The 14,472-nt window shown below is 56.0% G+C and overlaps 1 protein-coding gene across 1 annotated transcript in view; it reads right to left on the reverse strand.

The window, feature by feature from the left end:
* The window catches only part of INSRR (insulin receptor-related receptor), a 62,452-nt gene that overhangs the window by 855 nt on the left and 47,125 nt on the right, over window positions 1–14,472 (reverse strand). Inside the window, exons 14-20 of the mRNA XM_015416492.1 lie at window positions 10,194–10,264; window positions 8,868–9,097; window positions 8,259–8,369; window positions 7,645–7,804; window positions 1,808–1,937; window positions 696–830; window positions 267–470 (exon numbers count right to left, since the gene is read on the reverse strand). Coding sequence (XP_015271978.1) covers window positions 267–470; window positions 696–830; window positions 1,808–1,937; window positions 7,645–7,804; window positions 8,259–8,369; window positions 8,868–9,097; window positions 10,194–10,264 — 1,041 coding nt within the window. The remainder of the gene's footprint in view (window positions 1–266; window positions 471–695; window positions 831–1,807; window positions 1,938–7,644; window positions 7,805–8,258; window positions 8,370–8,867; window positions 9,098–10,193; window positions 10,265–14,472) is intronic.

The raw sequence follows: 14,472 nt of genomic DNA on the forward strand, positions 1-14,472 counted from the left end.
GCAGCTCCTAGGAGGGAGACGGGGGGTGGGGTGGGGTCCCGTCCTGGAGCCGCCCTGAGGCCGGGTAAGGGGTCCTGGGCAGGTCCAGCGCTCTCGGCCGGAGAGGCCTGCTTCAGAGCCGGGGCTTCCCATTTGCGTGGCAGCAGTCTGTGGGCCGGTCCCGATCCGCGCGCAGGCCCAGGGCGAGGAGGGGGCTGCTCCGCCCGGGGAGGGAGCCCGGGGGCAAGGGCCGCAGCAGCTCCTCCTCCGCCGCCGCCGCCTCCCGCAGCAGCAGCAGCAGCAGGTCTGCCTCAGTCTCTGGCGCGGTGGTCGTCTCCTCCCAGGAGCTGCGGCGCTTGTTCTCCGCGCTGCAGAAGAAGGCGTGCTGGTGGAAGCCGGCGCTCATGTCGTCCTGGATGCTCGCCAGGATCTGGATGAAGGAGGGGCGGAGGCGGGGGTTCTGCTGCCAGCACCCGGTCATCAGCTCGTGCCTGGAAAGGGGGGAGAGGAAGGGACCGCCTGAGACACACACACACACACACCCCAAGGCTCCTCCCGGCGGGGGGGGGGCTGGCTGCACTGTGGGCCTCCAGCCGTTCCCTCCCGGGGGGGGGCTCTGGTGACGCCGGGGAGGCAGTTTGCCTCTCCCCGCGCCCCCACCCCGGATAGCGCCATGGGGGAGGTGGCAGGCAGGAAAGAGGGAGGGAGCGACTCACAGTTTGTCCGGACAGGTCTCCGGTCTCTCCAGCACCCCGTTGTCCATGACGAAGCGCAGGACCTGCTCGTTGGACATGCCCTGGTACGGCTGCTCCGCCAGCGTCGTGATCTCCCACAGCACCACCCCAAAGGACCTGCAAGAGTGGGGCCGGCAGCCCATCAGCCGCCGAAGGAGCCCACGGGCGCAGCCCTCCCTTCCCCGCTTCGGCTGCACTTCAGAGGACGGGGCTGGCTTCGGGGGCTGTCGGAGGGGTGGCCTCCTGCGTGCCCGGATGCTGCCCGGGTCAGTCTGTGGCCTTCCTGGGCAGGGGTGGGGCAGGGAGCTGGGGGGGGGGTTGCGAGTTGGCTTCTGCTTCTGGGTCTGGCCGGCCTCCCAGCCTTCGCCTTTTCCTCCTCCAGCTGAGCTGGGAGAGCTGGTTCGTGTGTTCAAAGACCCACCACCGTGAGCACTTGGGATCGGTTCCTGGACACACAGGGATCCAGCCTGGATCAAGACCACGCAGCACACAGGGAGAGGGAGCTCAGACACCCCCTCTGTCCCATCACACGGTGGCCCCCAGGGGGCTGTTCACTGCCATGCGCGGGGGGGGGGCTTACATGTACTGATGGCTACACACCAGTCGGCCGCCAGTGGGCCTTTGTTACGGCTCACAGGCCTTTCGGAAGCAGAGAAACACCATTACGGTATTACTAACCCCTGCAGAATCTCAAAGCCGACCATTCATGCTGATAGATCTAAGTTTCCCCCGTGGATCCCAAAAGAGCAAGGGGAGGCTGTGGGGCTGAAGCTGTCGAGAGGAGGACTGGGCCGTCTGGAGGACTCGCCTGCTTGGCCTCTGGCTCCCGGGCTTGGTGATGCCTAGAGCCATTCCCTGACCCTCCAACAAACCGCTCGAGAGCCCCAGCGCTGTGGGCACGAGTCCTGGCAGACTGCCGGGGAGGTCTCTGAGTGGGGCCAAGGGGCTTCCCTCCTTCCCTCCGACCTGCCTCTGTTATAGCCCCCCAGACCCACGCTTCACAGGGCAGGGTAACCCCACCGTGCACATTACGCACGCACGCACCCCCCCCCCAAAAAAGGGGCCACATTCCCTCCCGCTCCAAGACCCCCTACCAGATGTCGGACTGTGTGTTGAAGATCCCGTCCTTCAGGGACTCGGGGGACATCCAGCGGACCGGCAGCAATCCTTTCCCACCTTTGCGGTAATAGTCCGTCTCGTAGATGTCTCTGGTCATGCCAAAGTCTTTCCACCGGAAGGGGAGGGACCAAGAAGAAAGGGGTCACTAGGAGAAGGGTTCCCTGGGAGGGCAGGGGTGGGGTGGGGGAGCCTTGGGGCTTCGGAAGAGCAGGGGCAAAACAGCAGCGTCTGGTAGCAGGAGGCCGACCCCTCCGGGCTGAGCAGGGCCAGAGCCTCGTGCCCACCTCCCACCAGGACCCACACCCCTGGCTTTGCCCTCTGCAGGGCCCCCGGGGGACAAGCAGCCCGGGAAGGATGCCTTCCGGGGGGGGCCAGGCCCTCCCTTGTGTGGTGACTGGTGAGACGGAAGAGCAGGGGCAACACAGCAGAGTCTGGTAGCAGGAGGCCGACCCCTCCGGGCTGAGCAGGGCCAGAGCCTCGTGCCCACCTCCCACCAGGACCCACACCCCTGGCTTTGCCCTCTGCAGGGCCCCCGGGGGACAAGCAGCCCGGGAAGGATGCCTTCCGGGGGGGGCCAGGCCCTCCCTTGTGTGGTGACTGGTGAGGGTGGAGGGTGTCGGTGGCACGGAGGGATGCCGGGGCTCAGGGCCAGAAGTCAAGCGCAGGAGACTCCTGTGTGCCCAAGAGCAGCTGCAGACACGAGAGCCCTGCTGGACGAGACCCACCGTGTTTCAGGCGGGAGGCAACCAGCCAGGGCATGGAGGCCAAGGCCGTCCTCTGCTGCCGCCGCCGCCTCCCAGCCCGGAGATCCCGAGGCCTGCTGCCAGCGCAGACGGAGGAGGTTCCCTTAACTCGCCAGGACTAGTGGCCCCTGAGGGAACCCGTCTGCCCTCTTCCTTCAGCAGTCCTTTGTCATCCAAAGACCCAACCGCCTCTGGAGACCGTTTCCTGCTCCCTCTGCCCTGAGGCTTTCGCCCTGTGTCCCCTTCCGTTCCCTCCACTGGGGCAGACCTTCCCCTTCGTAAAGGCAGCCTTTTTTGCTTTTTTTGCTTTTTCCTTTTAGGGCTTCCTTGACTGGGGTTGTTGACAGACAGGCGTCCCTTAGGGCTTGGCGGTCCCTTTCCTGATTGCAAGTGTGCATTCTCTACATGCCTCGATCAGTCTAGTTTTGGGAGAGGGCTGACTCTCTGAATTCTCCCCACACTGGGGTAATTTTTTCATGGTTGTCTGGTTGTTCATTTGATTCTGTGCAGAATCACCCTTGCCATGGAGATCCCGCACACCCGGAACGCTCTCTTTGCTCTCCAGTGTTTTGGTTTTTTTGCCGCGGCTTCCCTTTCATACCTGAAGCGCTGCTTTCAAGGGGGGGGCCCTCCCCCACCCCGCCCACACTGTGCTCTCACCTGGCCCTCCACCCACCCATTTTTTAGGGTATGCATTTTCTTTTAGGAGCATGAATAACACTGCGTAGAGTTAACGTATTTTCTTTTTAAAAACTTTAGAAAGAAAACCTGTTTGCAGAGAGAGAGAAAAAACAAACCCAACAAACAGCCCTGGGCCGGAATAACAAATTACCTTTACAGCCTAAAAACAAAAATTCTCCTCTGACAAGCCCCTCCCCCCTGTCTAAAAGGCAGGTGATTCCCTTTTGTTATGTTAATTTCTGCAGCTGGGGGCGGGGGCTTCAGTCACCAACCCAGGCAAGAGGCACTGACCCGCACTCCCCCCCCCAGGACCCCGTTTCCCCTCTCGATGCAAGAGGCTTCTCCTGAGGGTAGCGCCGTGTGCTCTCTGAAAGTTTAAAATAAAGAAGGGCCCCCCGGTCTCACTCAGGATTTGCCACACTAAAGGCACGAATGTCAGGTGGATTTTCGGGGCGCAATCACACCGCAACATCTGGGAAGCGTAGCGCACCCGTGGCGTCCCGCCAAAGATGCGCAGTAAAAAAGTACCATGGAAAGTGCACTAGTATCCAGAAAACGCGGGGCAGGGGTGGGTGTCTGATCACGGGAGTGCTAGTATCCCGTGGCATCCGGCGCCCGTCCACGTCCCGTCGCAAACCGGATGTTTTTCATAAGCACATGCGCACAAACACGTAACTGAAAGCAGTGCTGCTCCATGGAACTGCGCATGTGCACAAATGCGAAACACTTGTGCGATCGTGCCGCGCCACTTCTTTGCCACGCTCCAGCATCGCCGTGTGATCGCCAGCTAGCAGCCTAAGCGTGGAGACTCGAGGGACCGTGTGATCGGGCTACTGGGCTTTATTTTGCTCCGGGGCAAACAGCCACGCCTCCCCCTCCCCGGCGTTATCTGGCCCATGTGCCCGTGGGGCCAAGATGGTTCTGTGGAGAGAACAGGCTGTTAGCAGTCTGTGCACAAAGGAAGATGATGTTGTGTGGAAATATGGGAGAAAAGAAAACAGAAACAAAAGCCTTGCAGTCTGGTGGTGGAACCCGTTTCAGCTGGCTTCTGACTAGTTCCCTCATTTTTGTAAGGTTTCTTTTTGAAATCAAAAGTGATCATTTTGGACTTTGGGGGTGGGCAGCTTTTCACTGATGGGAATGCAGAATTTAATAGCATTGCGGTCACGGATCCTAGTTAGTTCAGCAGCATCTGCATTTTGCTCCCAGTCCTGAGCCCTGCTCAGAACCAAATCCAAGATCAATAAACCTCCGGGTGGCTACACTACGACTAGGTGGCTGCAGGGCACAGCATGAGAAGACGGGAGGCAGGTACAGCAGCAGACATTGTCCAGGGTGCCAGCTCAGATCTGCCTCACAAGCACCGCTCACGCGGGGTGCCCTCCACCTTCAGAGGCGAGGGGCACCCGGGGGCAGCAGGGCCTTTTCAGCAGTGGCACCTCACCTCAGGAATGACATTCCCCTTGAGGCTCACCTGGTGCTTTTAGTGTGCTTTTCATCTGAAAACTTTTAATCCGAAAAGGTGATAGATCTTCTAGTGAGAGAGGAATTTCCCACCCGGTTGGAAAAGGGGTGATCCCTGATCTGGTGTGTTTAGAAACTGCCTTTTAAATCCTGAAGAGTCAGTAGAAAATAACTCAGGAAGTGTACCGGTATGTTTAGCGAAGGGAGTCTGGGTACCTGACAGAGCATCCCTCTGCCTTCTGGGGAGGGGGGGAGGGGAAGAGAGCCAAATGCGATCAAGGAAGTGTACTGGAGCGTTTAGGAAACACTGAAACGAGAGCCTCGCATCCGAAAGATTTTAGGGCCGATGATGCAGCGCGCAGAGGCCCCTGCAGAGGCCCCAAGCAGCCGAGCCTTTGACCTTGGACTTCGGATCCTGTTCCTGCCTTATGCGCACCGTTCTTTTTCCTCCAGTGTATTTATTTTGCAGCTACAACAAAAAGAGGCAGTCTTCTTAATGGAGGTGGGAACGCCACTTGTGACGTGTGCAGGGTGGAAACGAAAGTTTAAAAAGAAATCTACACAATTGCCCTATCGCAGCTGGGCAGCAGAGTCAAGCAAGCCCCTTCCGTTTAAATCCTTTTGGGGCTCAGTTCCTCCCATGAAAGGGAACACAGAGGAAGGCAGGCAAAGTAACTGACAAAACTGTTTTTGAAACTGACTAGAGCAGCTGCAAAATATTGCCACGCTCTAGCAGATTCTCCGCTGTGTTATCGGCCACTGTGAAAAACGGAAAAGAACCACCTCCCTCCACCATCCCCCTCCTTCATTGCCACACAGGCACCATTTTGAATTATTTTCCCCATAGTTTAATGGTTTTTAAAAAGCGGTACAAGAAGACTAGCGATAAAACATTACTTTAAATCCACCAAAGGTAAGAGAGTGCACAGTAAAGCCAAATGATCTACACGCACTCATGGGCTGGAGAAAGAGAAGGGAGAAGAGGGGAGATTCCCGCCCCCCCCAGCGCCAAGCTAACCTGCAGACGTTTCAAGGGTGATTCATGCCCAGAGCAGAGAAAGTCCTCCGCTAGACCCTGGAGGCATATGGGGGAGTGGAATGAATAGGGGAGCTGTGGGAAAGCTGAAATTGGGGGGGGGGACAGTGCTTGTTGAACAATTTGGCTGGCCCATTCCCCATGTGCACGCACACCCCCCCACACACACACACACACACACCCCAGCTGAGCACTGGCTGCAGCCACGGCACTCACTGCTGGGCTTGATTGGTGGCTCACAACCCAATGGTGGTTTTTCCCTCCCCCCCTCCCGCCCTCCTTTTAGCGTTTGTGAAGGAGGCCTGCTTGGATGCAGGTGTAGCAAAAGAATTGCTGGGGACTGCAACCTCTCAAACAACTTTTAAAGGCTTTCCCTGTTGTTTCAGCTTTTTAATTCAGAGTTCCAAGACTAGTGATCATCTCATATTGTTAGACTCATACCGCTTGTAAAAAAAAAAAGATTAAAACAAGAAGGAAGAAATTTGTAAACGGCACTTGTCTGCTGATGAAGGGGGGAGGGTGGTGGAAGGTGCAGCGTGAGCAGAATGATTCCGATGTGGTTGGGGGAGTGGGCTTCAAGGGGCAGCAAAAGGGCGGGGGGGGAAATCCAAGAGAATCTGTACGCTTTTGAATTACCTTCAGCTTGTGGGCAAAAAAAGGAAGAATCTGGCACAAAAGCACTCTCAGAAAACCCAGGGGAACAGCGAGCAGAAAGTGAACTGAGCTCTGGAGGGGGGGAAATCAATGCAGAACGAGAAAGAAAGCCCGACCGACACCCACAGTGAAAGCGAGGGGGAACGCCGGTGTTTAATAGCCCTAAGTCTCTGTGAAAATCTTAAGAAACTCTCAGTTGCTTAAAACATATGAACAGTAGTCTCTGCCGGTACTGATTTACCTCAGAGCTCTCTATTGATTTACCTCAGACATTTTATCCCTGATTTCACCTGACCTTTCCCCTCTACACTGAATAAAACATTTTGTTATTTTTGAACTTTAAAAGCCTCTTAAGCGCCATTTCAGTAGTTTAAGTTAAAGAGGGAGAACTTGTCCCTTCCCTCAAGTTCTTGGGCTGGGCAAGCAGCAAAATATCATATACTGACAGGGTGGGACGGCCACTGTTTTTTCACAAAAGAAGAAAATAGATAAAAAGGGCTGCTCAGTCAGAAACGGAGAGAAAAACGGAGGGAAAATCTTGCCTCTGAGGGACGGAAGGGGCGCGGTCGTCATAGCTCCTTGCTGGGGTCGTCATAAAAGGATGTTTTAATCGTGTAAGCCACCTCAGGCAGGCTCCGCGGAGAGGCAGCATAACGTTCTTTTTAGAATAAATAATTCATCAAACTTCTCATGGCCGGGAGACAGCAACGGTTCCCTGCCAGTGTCTGCTTCACGGGCACAGAAGCTCGGGCTGAACGAACCAAGCCGACCAACAGCAGACTGCCTCACTGCCACTTGGGAACGTCGTCCAGAAAACATTTGGCGTCACAGAGTTTCCTCTGCAGCTCTAGTTTGAACTATGTACAGTGGCACAAACTGAGGGATGAATCTGCATAGCCTTAACAGCTGCCTCAGTCCGAGAGGGCTGGCCGAGGTGAGCCCAGCTGCATCGGATCTCGGAAGCCAGGCAGGGTCAGCCCTGGTTCATACTTGGACGGGAGGCCACCAAAGGAGTCCAGGGTTTTGGCACCGAAGCAGCCAACGGCCAACCCACCCCAGGTTCACCTCCTGCCTTAACAACCCTCCGGGGGGGGGAGGGGTTCCTCCCTAAATCGGATACGAGGATGGCACTTCCCACCACTCCTACCTGACGGGTGACCTCCTGAGGTCCCTTCCACACCTCCTATCGCCCCTCTGGGTCGGTGGGGCTCCTCCACCCCTGTCCTCGTCTTACCTCCAATCTTCACGGTGAAGTCCTCAGAGACCATGCAGTTGCGGGCAGCCAGGTCCCGGTGAACAAACTTCTTGGCATTCAGGTAGGCCATGCCGTCCGCGATTTCTCCAGCCATCTGGATCATGTCCTTCAGCGAGGGGGGAGGCAGGCCGGGGTTGTTCTGGCAGAAAATGGGGGGGAGGGGGAGAGAGGCAGGCGGGGATCTGGGTGACGGGGAGGCCCTTGTCAGCATCGCGCCCGAAGGACCACCCGGCCTGCCCCCGAGAACCAGGAGCGAGTCACGACCGCAGCTGGCCCGTTCCCTGCCCTCACTGGGAGGACACTGCTCCCCGCCCACCTTCCGAAAAGAGCACCTCAGCCATCCCAGGAGAGAGTCTCGGGGCTGTGGCACGGGGGGGGGGGGGGGCGGGAGGCCACCACTCTGTTCTGGGGAATAGCAGGGACTGAAGAGGAAGCAAAAATCTTCCTGCTGGGATGTGTCCGTGCTCTTGCTTTAAACGGCGTGGTTATTACAATACAAAAGAGCAGCTAAAAGACAGTCATCAGTCTCCAAGTACCCTAAAATCCCTTGCTGTGGCGGGCAAACCTCCCCTCGGGGCGCCGTGGAAACCCACCTCTGCGTCTGGCCTGAGAGAACGGAGGTAGCTCTTCAAGTCTCCTCGCGTCATCAGCTCCATAATGACCAGGGCCGGCTGCCCTTGGGAGACCACGCCCAGGAGACGGACCTGAGGGACAGCCGGGGGCAAAGCCAGCATCACCGCCGAGGGCACAGAAGCGCACACTTAGCGGGCACGGAGGGCTTTAGCACATATTCCCCGGTCTGCCAAGGGCAATATCAGTCCCTGGACAAACATTCCTTTTGTGGTTCCCCCCACCCACCCACCACCACCACCTGGAGCCGATCCTAGCGCCAATGAACAAAGGTCACGTGACTCCCTGACACCCCACCCCCTCGCCACCGCCCTCCATGCCGCATACTCTGCATCACGTGACCCCCGGGGGCCAGGAAGGCCCCTTTTGTTTATTTATTGCTGAGAGCGAGGGTGGCGGGGGGGAGGGCCTGCCTCCAGCCGTGGCTCACACGGCTCACGCGTCACTGACAAATGGCCAACTGAAACTCCTTTCCAGGTTCTTTACGGAAACCCCCCCCCAGGGACCCGGTTTTCTGTCACGTGTGCTCCAGCTCCCCCCCCCCCGAGGCGACCGGGCCCTCTCCTACCCACCACGTGGTGGCACCGGAAGGCCTTCATCACGGAGGCCTCGTTGAGGAACTCGATGCTCTCCCTGCGGGTGGCCGTCTCGTTGACCGTCTTCAGGGCGACTCTGGTCTCCTGGCCCTCCTGCTCGAGGTCCTTGGCGATCCCTTCGTAGACCATCCCGAAGGAGCCCTGGCCCAGCTCCCGCAGCACCGTGATCTTCTCCCGGGGCACCTCCCACTCGTCCGGAATGTACACTGGAGAAGGACGGCCCAAGGCGGAGAGCGAGAGACACACACAGAGAGAGAGAGAGAGAGAGAGGAAGAGAGGGAGGCACTTGGGAGTGGGCCTGACCCGGCGGCAGGCAAACTGGGGGTGGGGAGTGGGTGGGAGCAGTTTTAGGGCACCCTTGAGAGGGGCCGAGGGTGAGACGGAGGGATGTGGCCCAGCAGGTGCAAATCCCACCAGTACCAACGTGAGCCCCACGAGACCCCGCCAGCCAGGAGGACCCGCCGACCACCCAAGCCCCCGGGGTCAGGAGGCCTGGCTGCTGAGGTCGCTCTCCCTGCTGAAAGGACAGACTGGCGTCTTCCCACCTTCGAAGCGCCTGGCCGCAAGTATCAATAAAACAGAGAGAACAAATCATATATCACAAATCAAAAGCAGCACGAAATAGACTAGTATCAATGTGCAGCAGCAGCAGGAGCAGCAGCAGCAGCGTAATAACATAGAAGCGGCAAAAAAGACCAGCCGAATTTCATAACGCAGAGCAATGCGTCTTGCCAGCTCCCGGCGGGGAAATGCCTGGAGATTTGGGGGGTGGAGCCTGGGGAGGGCGGAGTTTGGGGGAGGGGAGGGACCTCGGTGGGCCGTCATGCCCCGGAGTTCCCCTTTCAAAGCAGCCATTTTTAGAAGTTAACAAAAGCCCAGGCGAGCGAGTGTTTTTTGCCTGGTGCCTAAAAGAAAAGCGGGCTTCTGTGGAGAGGGAGGAAGCCCTGCCTGAGGAGTGGCAGATGTTAGGACGCAGAGCCCTCCTCCGGAGCACAGCCCCCACCACGCCCCCACAGTGAACACACGGTGGCTGCGGCCAGTTCTCTCCCAACACAAAACCTCACACAGATCCCCGGAGGGGGCACCCGAAGAGAGCCTCCACAGCCAGAGGCAGTCAACCTCTGGATCCCTGTGCCCCTCTGGCTTGGCCCTCCAGAGGAACTGGTTGGATGCTGCGCAAAGCAGGATGCTGGGTTGGATGGACCCGCAGTGGTCTGACCCAGCAGGGTGCTTCTCACGCTCTGCCGCAGCCGGATGTCTTGAAGGCAAAACTAGTCTGAGAGCCACCCATCTGGTACTCACTGTTTGAGGTGCTGAAGTACTCGGGATTGACCGATGCGTAAAGCGCCCCGCTGGGGTATCCGTCGTTGCTCCTGGAATGGGGGACAAGAAGGGAAGGCTTTTCTGTTTCGTTTGGCATTTGCCCCCATACTCGGAATAAAGAGTCAGACACGGAAGGTTGGATGAACTATGGGCCACTTTATTAAATTACAGCTGAAAATAACGGCAAGGGCAAAATATGGAAAGCGGCACGATCCGGGCCAAGGGTCAGTGTTGACCCTCCCCCAGTCGCAGGACGCGGAGCCACCCACCCACCCCCAGCTTGAGCCAACCTGTGTGGCTCCCCACCGGCGGGCACAGCGAAAGACATACCCTGGAGATCCAGCCCCAAGTCGAAGAACTTAAGCGGTCCCCAAGGCAGTTTGCCATCTTCCCCCGGGTCGTCCAACCCAAAGGCTAATCTGGCCAAACTCCTATCGCCTGAAGTAATTCTTTGGTGCTCCCCTTAGCCGCATCTCCGTTCTCAGCCCCAATCCTGCCCACTAAAGTGACCAACCTAACCATCAGCACCACCTCAAGCCAATTCCACAGTCCGCTGATTAGTTGCACAAGGCAGGTAGCTGGCCCAGGATACGTGTCTCCCCTTCCTCCTTCAACGGAGGCAAAGGTGGCCCCCGGCTGTACGGCTGCGCCACCTGCCGGTAGGGCCGGATTCCTCAGTGATCTCCCCTTCCTGGCCAGTGTCTCAGTTGCTGTTTTTACGTCTTTGCGTGCGTCTTAGCTCTTTTTGTGGGGGTGATTTTAATGGTTTTAAAATGTGGTTTTATCATGTATGTTTTGATTTGTTAGCTACTTGGGTAGCCTGCATGAGAACAGAAAGGCAGGATACAAATTTTGTGAAATTATCCAGCCCAAACCTCTGGGTGACTTCATCCAGCAGCTTTTCACAGATGTTAGAAAGCCCGGAGGGCAAGACGAAATCTTGCAGGACCTGGCAGCTCTCTCCCGGAACCATCTCCTGAAGCCCACGTCCCCCTCAAGAGTGAAACACCGAAAAACAGTGCCTCCTCCCAACGCCAGGCCAGGCAGGTGGTCCAGGAGGACTGGCAGCATCAAAAAGCCACGTCCAGGAGACCCAGTGGGGGCCACGCGTCCCCCAGCCACCCCTCTCGGCGCAAGTCATCCAGCAGGGCAGCAAAGGGCCAGAGACTCATGAACAGTAACAGGGCAGCACAGCCCGAGAGGTTTTTAGATGGTCCTCTTCTGCACTGTCCAAGAAGGAAACAGAACTCTGGCTTCCCTTCCTGGATTTGCTTTGTTGTCTCAGAAAATCCGGTCCCAGCGGGCAGATTTTAACATGAAGGTGACAGAGTTGTTTTTAAGTAGTTCAGAAAATCTCCCCTCAAATAAGAACATAAGAGAGAAGCCAATGTTGGATCGGGCCAATGGCCCATCCAGTACAACACTCTGTGTCACACAGTGGCCAAAAATACCAGGGGCCCTCAGGAGGTCCAGCAGTGAGGCAAGGACGCTAGAAGCCCTCCCACTGTTGCCCCCCCCCAAGCACCGAGAATACAGTGCATCCCTTGCCCCAGACATAAGAACATAAGAGAAGCCAATGTTGGGTCAGGCCAATGGCCCATCCAGTCCAACACTCTTCTGTGTCACACAGAGGCCAGAAATACCAGTTGCCATCAGGAGGTCCAGCAGTGGGGACAGGACACTAGAAGCCCTCCCACTATGGACCCCCCTCAGGCACCAAGAGTACAGAGCATCCCTTGCCTCACACAGACCATTTCTGCACACATGCAAATCGCCACATCTGCATCCTTAAATCAACGATGTTTGTGAAACTTTCTGCACAATTTTTGGCCACTCCAGGAGTAGCTCCAAAATTACTGCCCTGGGGCTTCTGGTCGGGGGAAAATGGCGAATTAACACATCCTGCGAACAAGCGGGGTGGGCGACGGCTCCTTTCGACAGTTTGGGCTTTTAATAGCCCAACACAGCAGCCCCCAGGTAGGGAACTGACCAGCAAGCAGCGGTGCCCAAGCGGGAGTTGAGATCGGCGTGATCAAGTCTCGGAAGAGGCTTGTGTCACGCTTTGATCTCCTTCCACGAAGCGGGCGTATGCAAAGCAGCACTCCAGGAGCCGATCGAGCTGGTGTACCAGCATAAATCCATCATTTCCCGATCTCTTGAAGATAAGGAACAACAAGATCTACAAAGAAGCAATGCGAGACCCACGATAAACATGCAAGGTAACAAAGCTGTGTCACTTACTGGGATCAAGTTGTGACGATCTTTGAAGCAAGCGGACAAGCGCATAAAAACTTTTTAAATTGATTCGGCCCATTTTCATACAGAAAGAACTTGTTTTAAACGTTAAAATAACGGAAAAAGCAATTGTGTTTAACATTCCTGTGGTTTGCAAGAGATAAATGGTGGTACCTGAACTCGAAACTACCGAAAAAGATCGCGAGAGAGAAGTGAACTGTGTTGCAGTAAAAATATTCCGGCAGGAATTGTGGGTTTGAAAGACAAGAAAGCAGCTAGAGTGGACACGGCAGACTGTTGGAGACCAGAAGATGATCGGTTTAATAAAGAGCTGCACCAGAAGTTCAAATAAGCGGTTACACAGAAAGAAGCAAGGTAGAAAAAGTGCCTACTCTAGCCAGAATATCATAGAGAAATTGCGCCCGCCATTTTGAGGAGGACTAAATTTTGAAACACTTTTTTAAAGCGCAAAAATTAAGTTAAAAACTGCGGAAGTAAGGCGATTCGATCAAGCACATGAAAAAGAAGTGATTAATATAAAAATTATTGGACAGCGAATCTTTTAAAGTTTCAAAACGGATCTAAGACAAAGGCATAGAGCTGCATCCACATCAAGCCCCAGGATGTCAGTTAAAGACAAAAAAGAATGGCAGGCTGCAATGGAAGCAATGGAGAAGAGAAGGATGGAGGCAATCCAAACATTGGGTAAGCAATTGGAGCAACAAATGGAGAAGCAAATGCAAAAACATCTAGAGCACCTAGACGAAGTTCAAGAGAAGAATATGGCAGCAAATAAAGATTTGGTCACATCAGAAGTAACAGAGGTCAAGAAGGAAATGGTAGATGTAAAAAAAGAAGTTCAAGGTCTGGCAGCAATGACAACAGAAATGGAGCAAAAAGTACAACATATAGATAAGAAATTAGATTCAGTAACACAAGAGAATCGAAGAGTAGAATCTATGATTTTTTAATTTATTTTATTTATACCCCGCCCTCCCCGCACGCGGGCTCAGGGTGGCTTATAGTATAGGGTGTAATGCAGCACCGTAATTCACAATATGGCACTCAGTGCGATGCAAACACAGTAAAACATTTAAAACAATTTAATACAATGGGCAATGCCCAAGGATCCCGCGTGACAAACACCTCTCTCCCTATTGCACCTGCCCTTGGGGCAAAGGGAGGATGATGTGCCTCCCCGATGTTCCTTGGCCACTCAGCCTAAGCCAGCGGTACTGCTCTTCTGGCCCTCGTTGAAGGTAGTGGCGGCGGCGGCGGCTCCTATTCAAAAGCCTGGCGGAAGAGCTCCGTCTTGCAGGCCCTGCGGAACTGTAACAGGTCCCGCAGGGCCCTGATCTCCTCTGGGAGCTCGTTCCACCAGATATGAGCCGCCACCGAAAAGGACCTAGCCCTCGTGGCAGCAAGCCTGGCCTCTTTGGGGCCCGGGGTCGCAAGACGATGTTTCGACCCCAACCGTAGTGCTCTCTGGGACCTGTGCAGGGAAAGGCGGTCCCTCAGGTATGCCGGACTCTGGCCATGTAGGGCTTTAAAGGTAAGCACCAGCACCTTGAAGCGAATCTGGAATGCTATAGGCAGCCAGTGCAGCACTTTCAGCACAGGCTGGATGTGGTCCCATTTTGAGGCACCCGCAACGAGCCCGGCCGCCGCATTCTGCACTAGCTGCAGCCTCCGAATCAGCGACAAAGGCAGCCCCATGTAGAGAGCGTTGCAGTAGTCTAGCCTCAAGGTGACCGTTGCATGGATCACTGTGGCTAGGTCTTCGCGGCTGAGAAAGGGAACCAACTGCCGCACCAGCTGAAGAGGGTAAAAGGCTGCTTTGGCAGTGGCTGCCACCTGGGCCTCCATCGTTAAGGTGGAGTCCAGGAGCACTCCCAAACTCCTAACCTCCGAAGCTGGCACCAAAGGCGCCCCGTCGAAGGCCGGGAGCGGGAGCCCCAATCCCATCCCGTTCCGACCCAGACACAGGACCTCCGTCTTCGCCGGGTTCAGCTTCAGCCGACTC

Source organism: Gekko japonicus, unplaced genomic scaffold, assembly GCF_001447785.1.
Source record: "Gekko japonicus isolate JY-2015 unplaced genomic scaffold, Gekko_japonicus_V1.1 scaffold2456, whole genome shotgun sequence".
NCBI classification, from domain to species: domain Eukaryota; kingdom Metazoa; phylum Chordata; class Lepidosauria; order Squamata; family Gekkonidae; genus Gekko; species Gekko japonicus.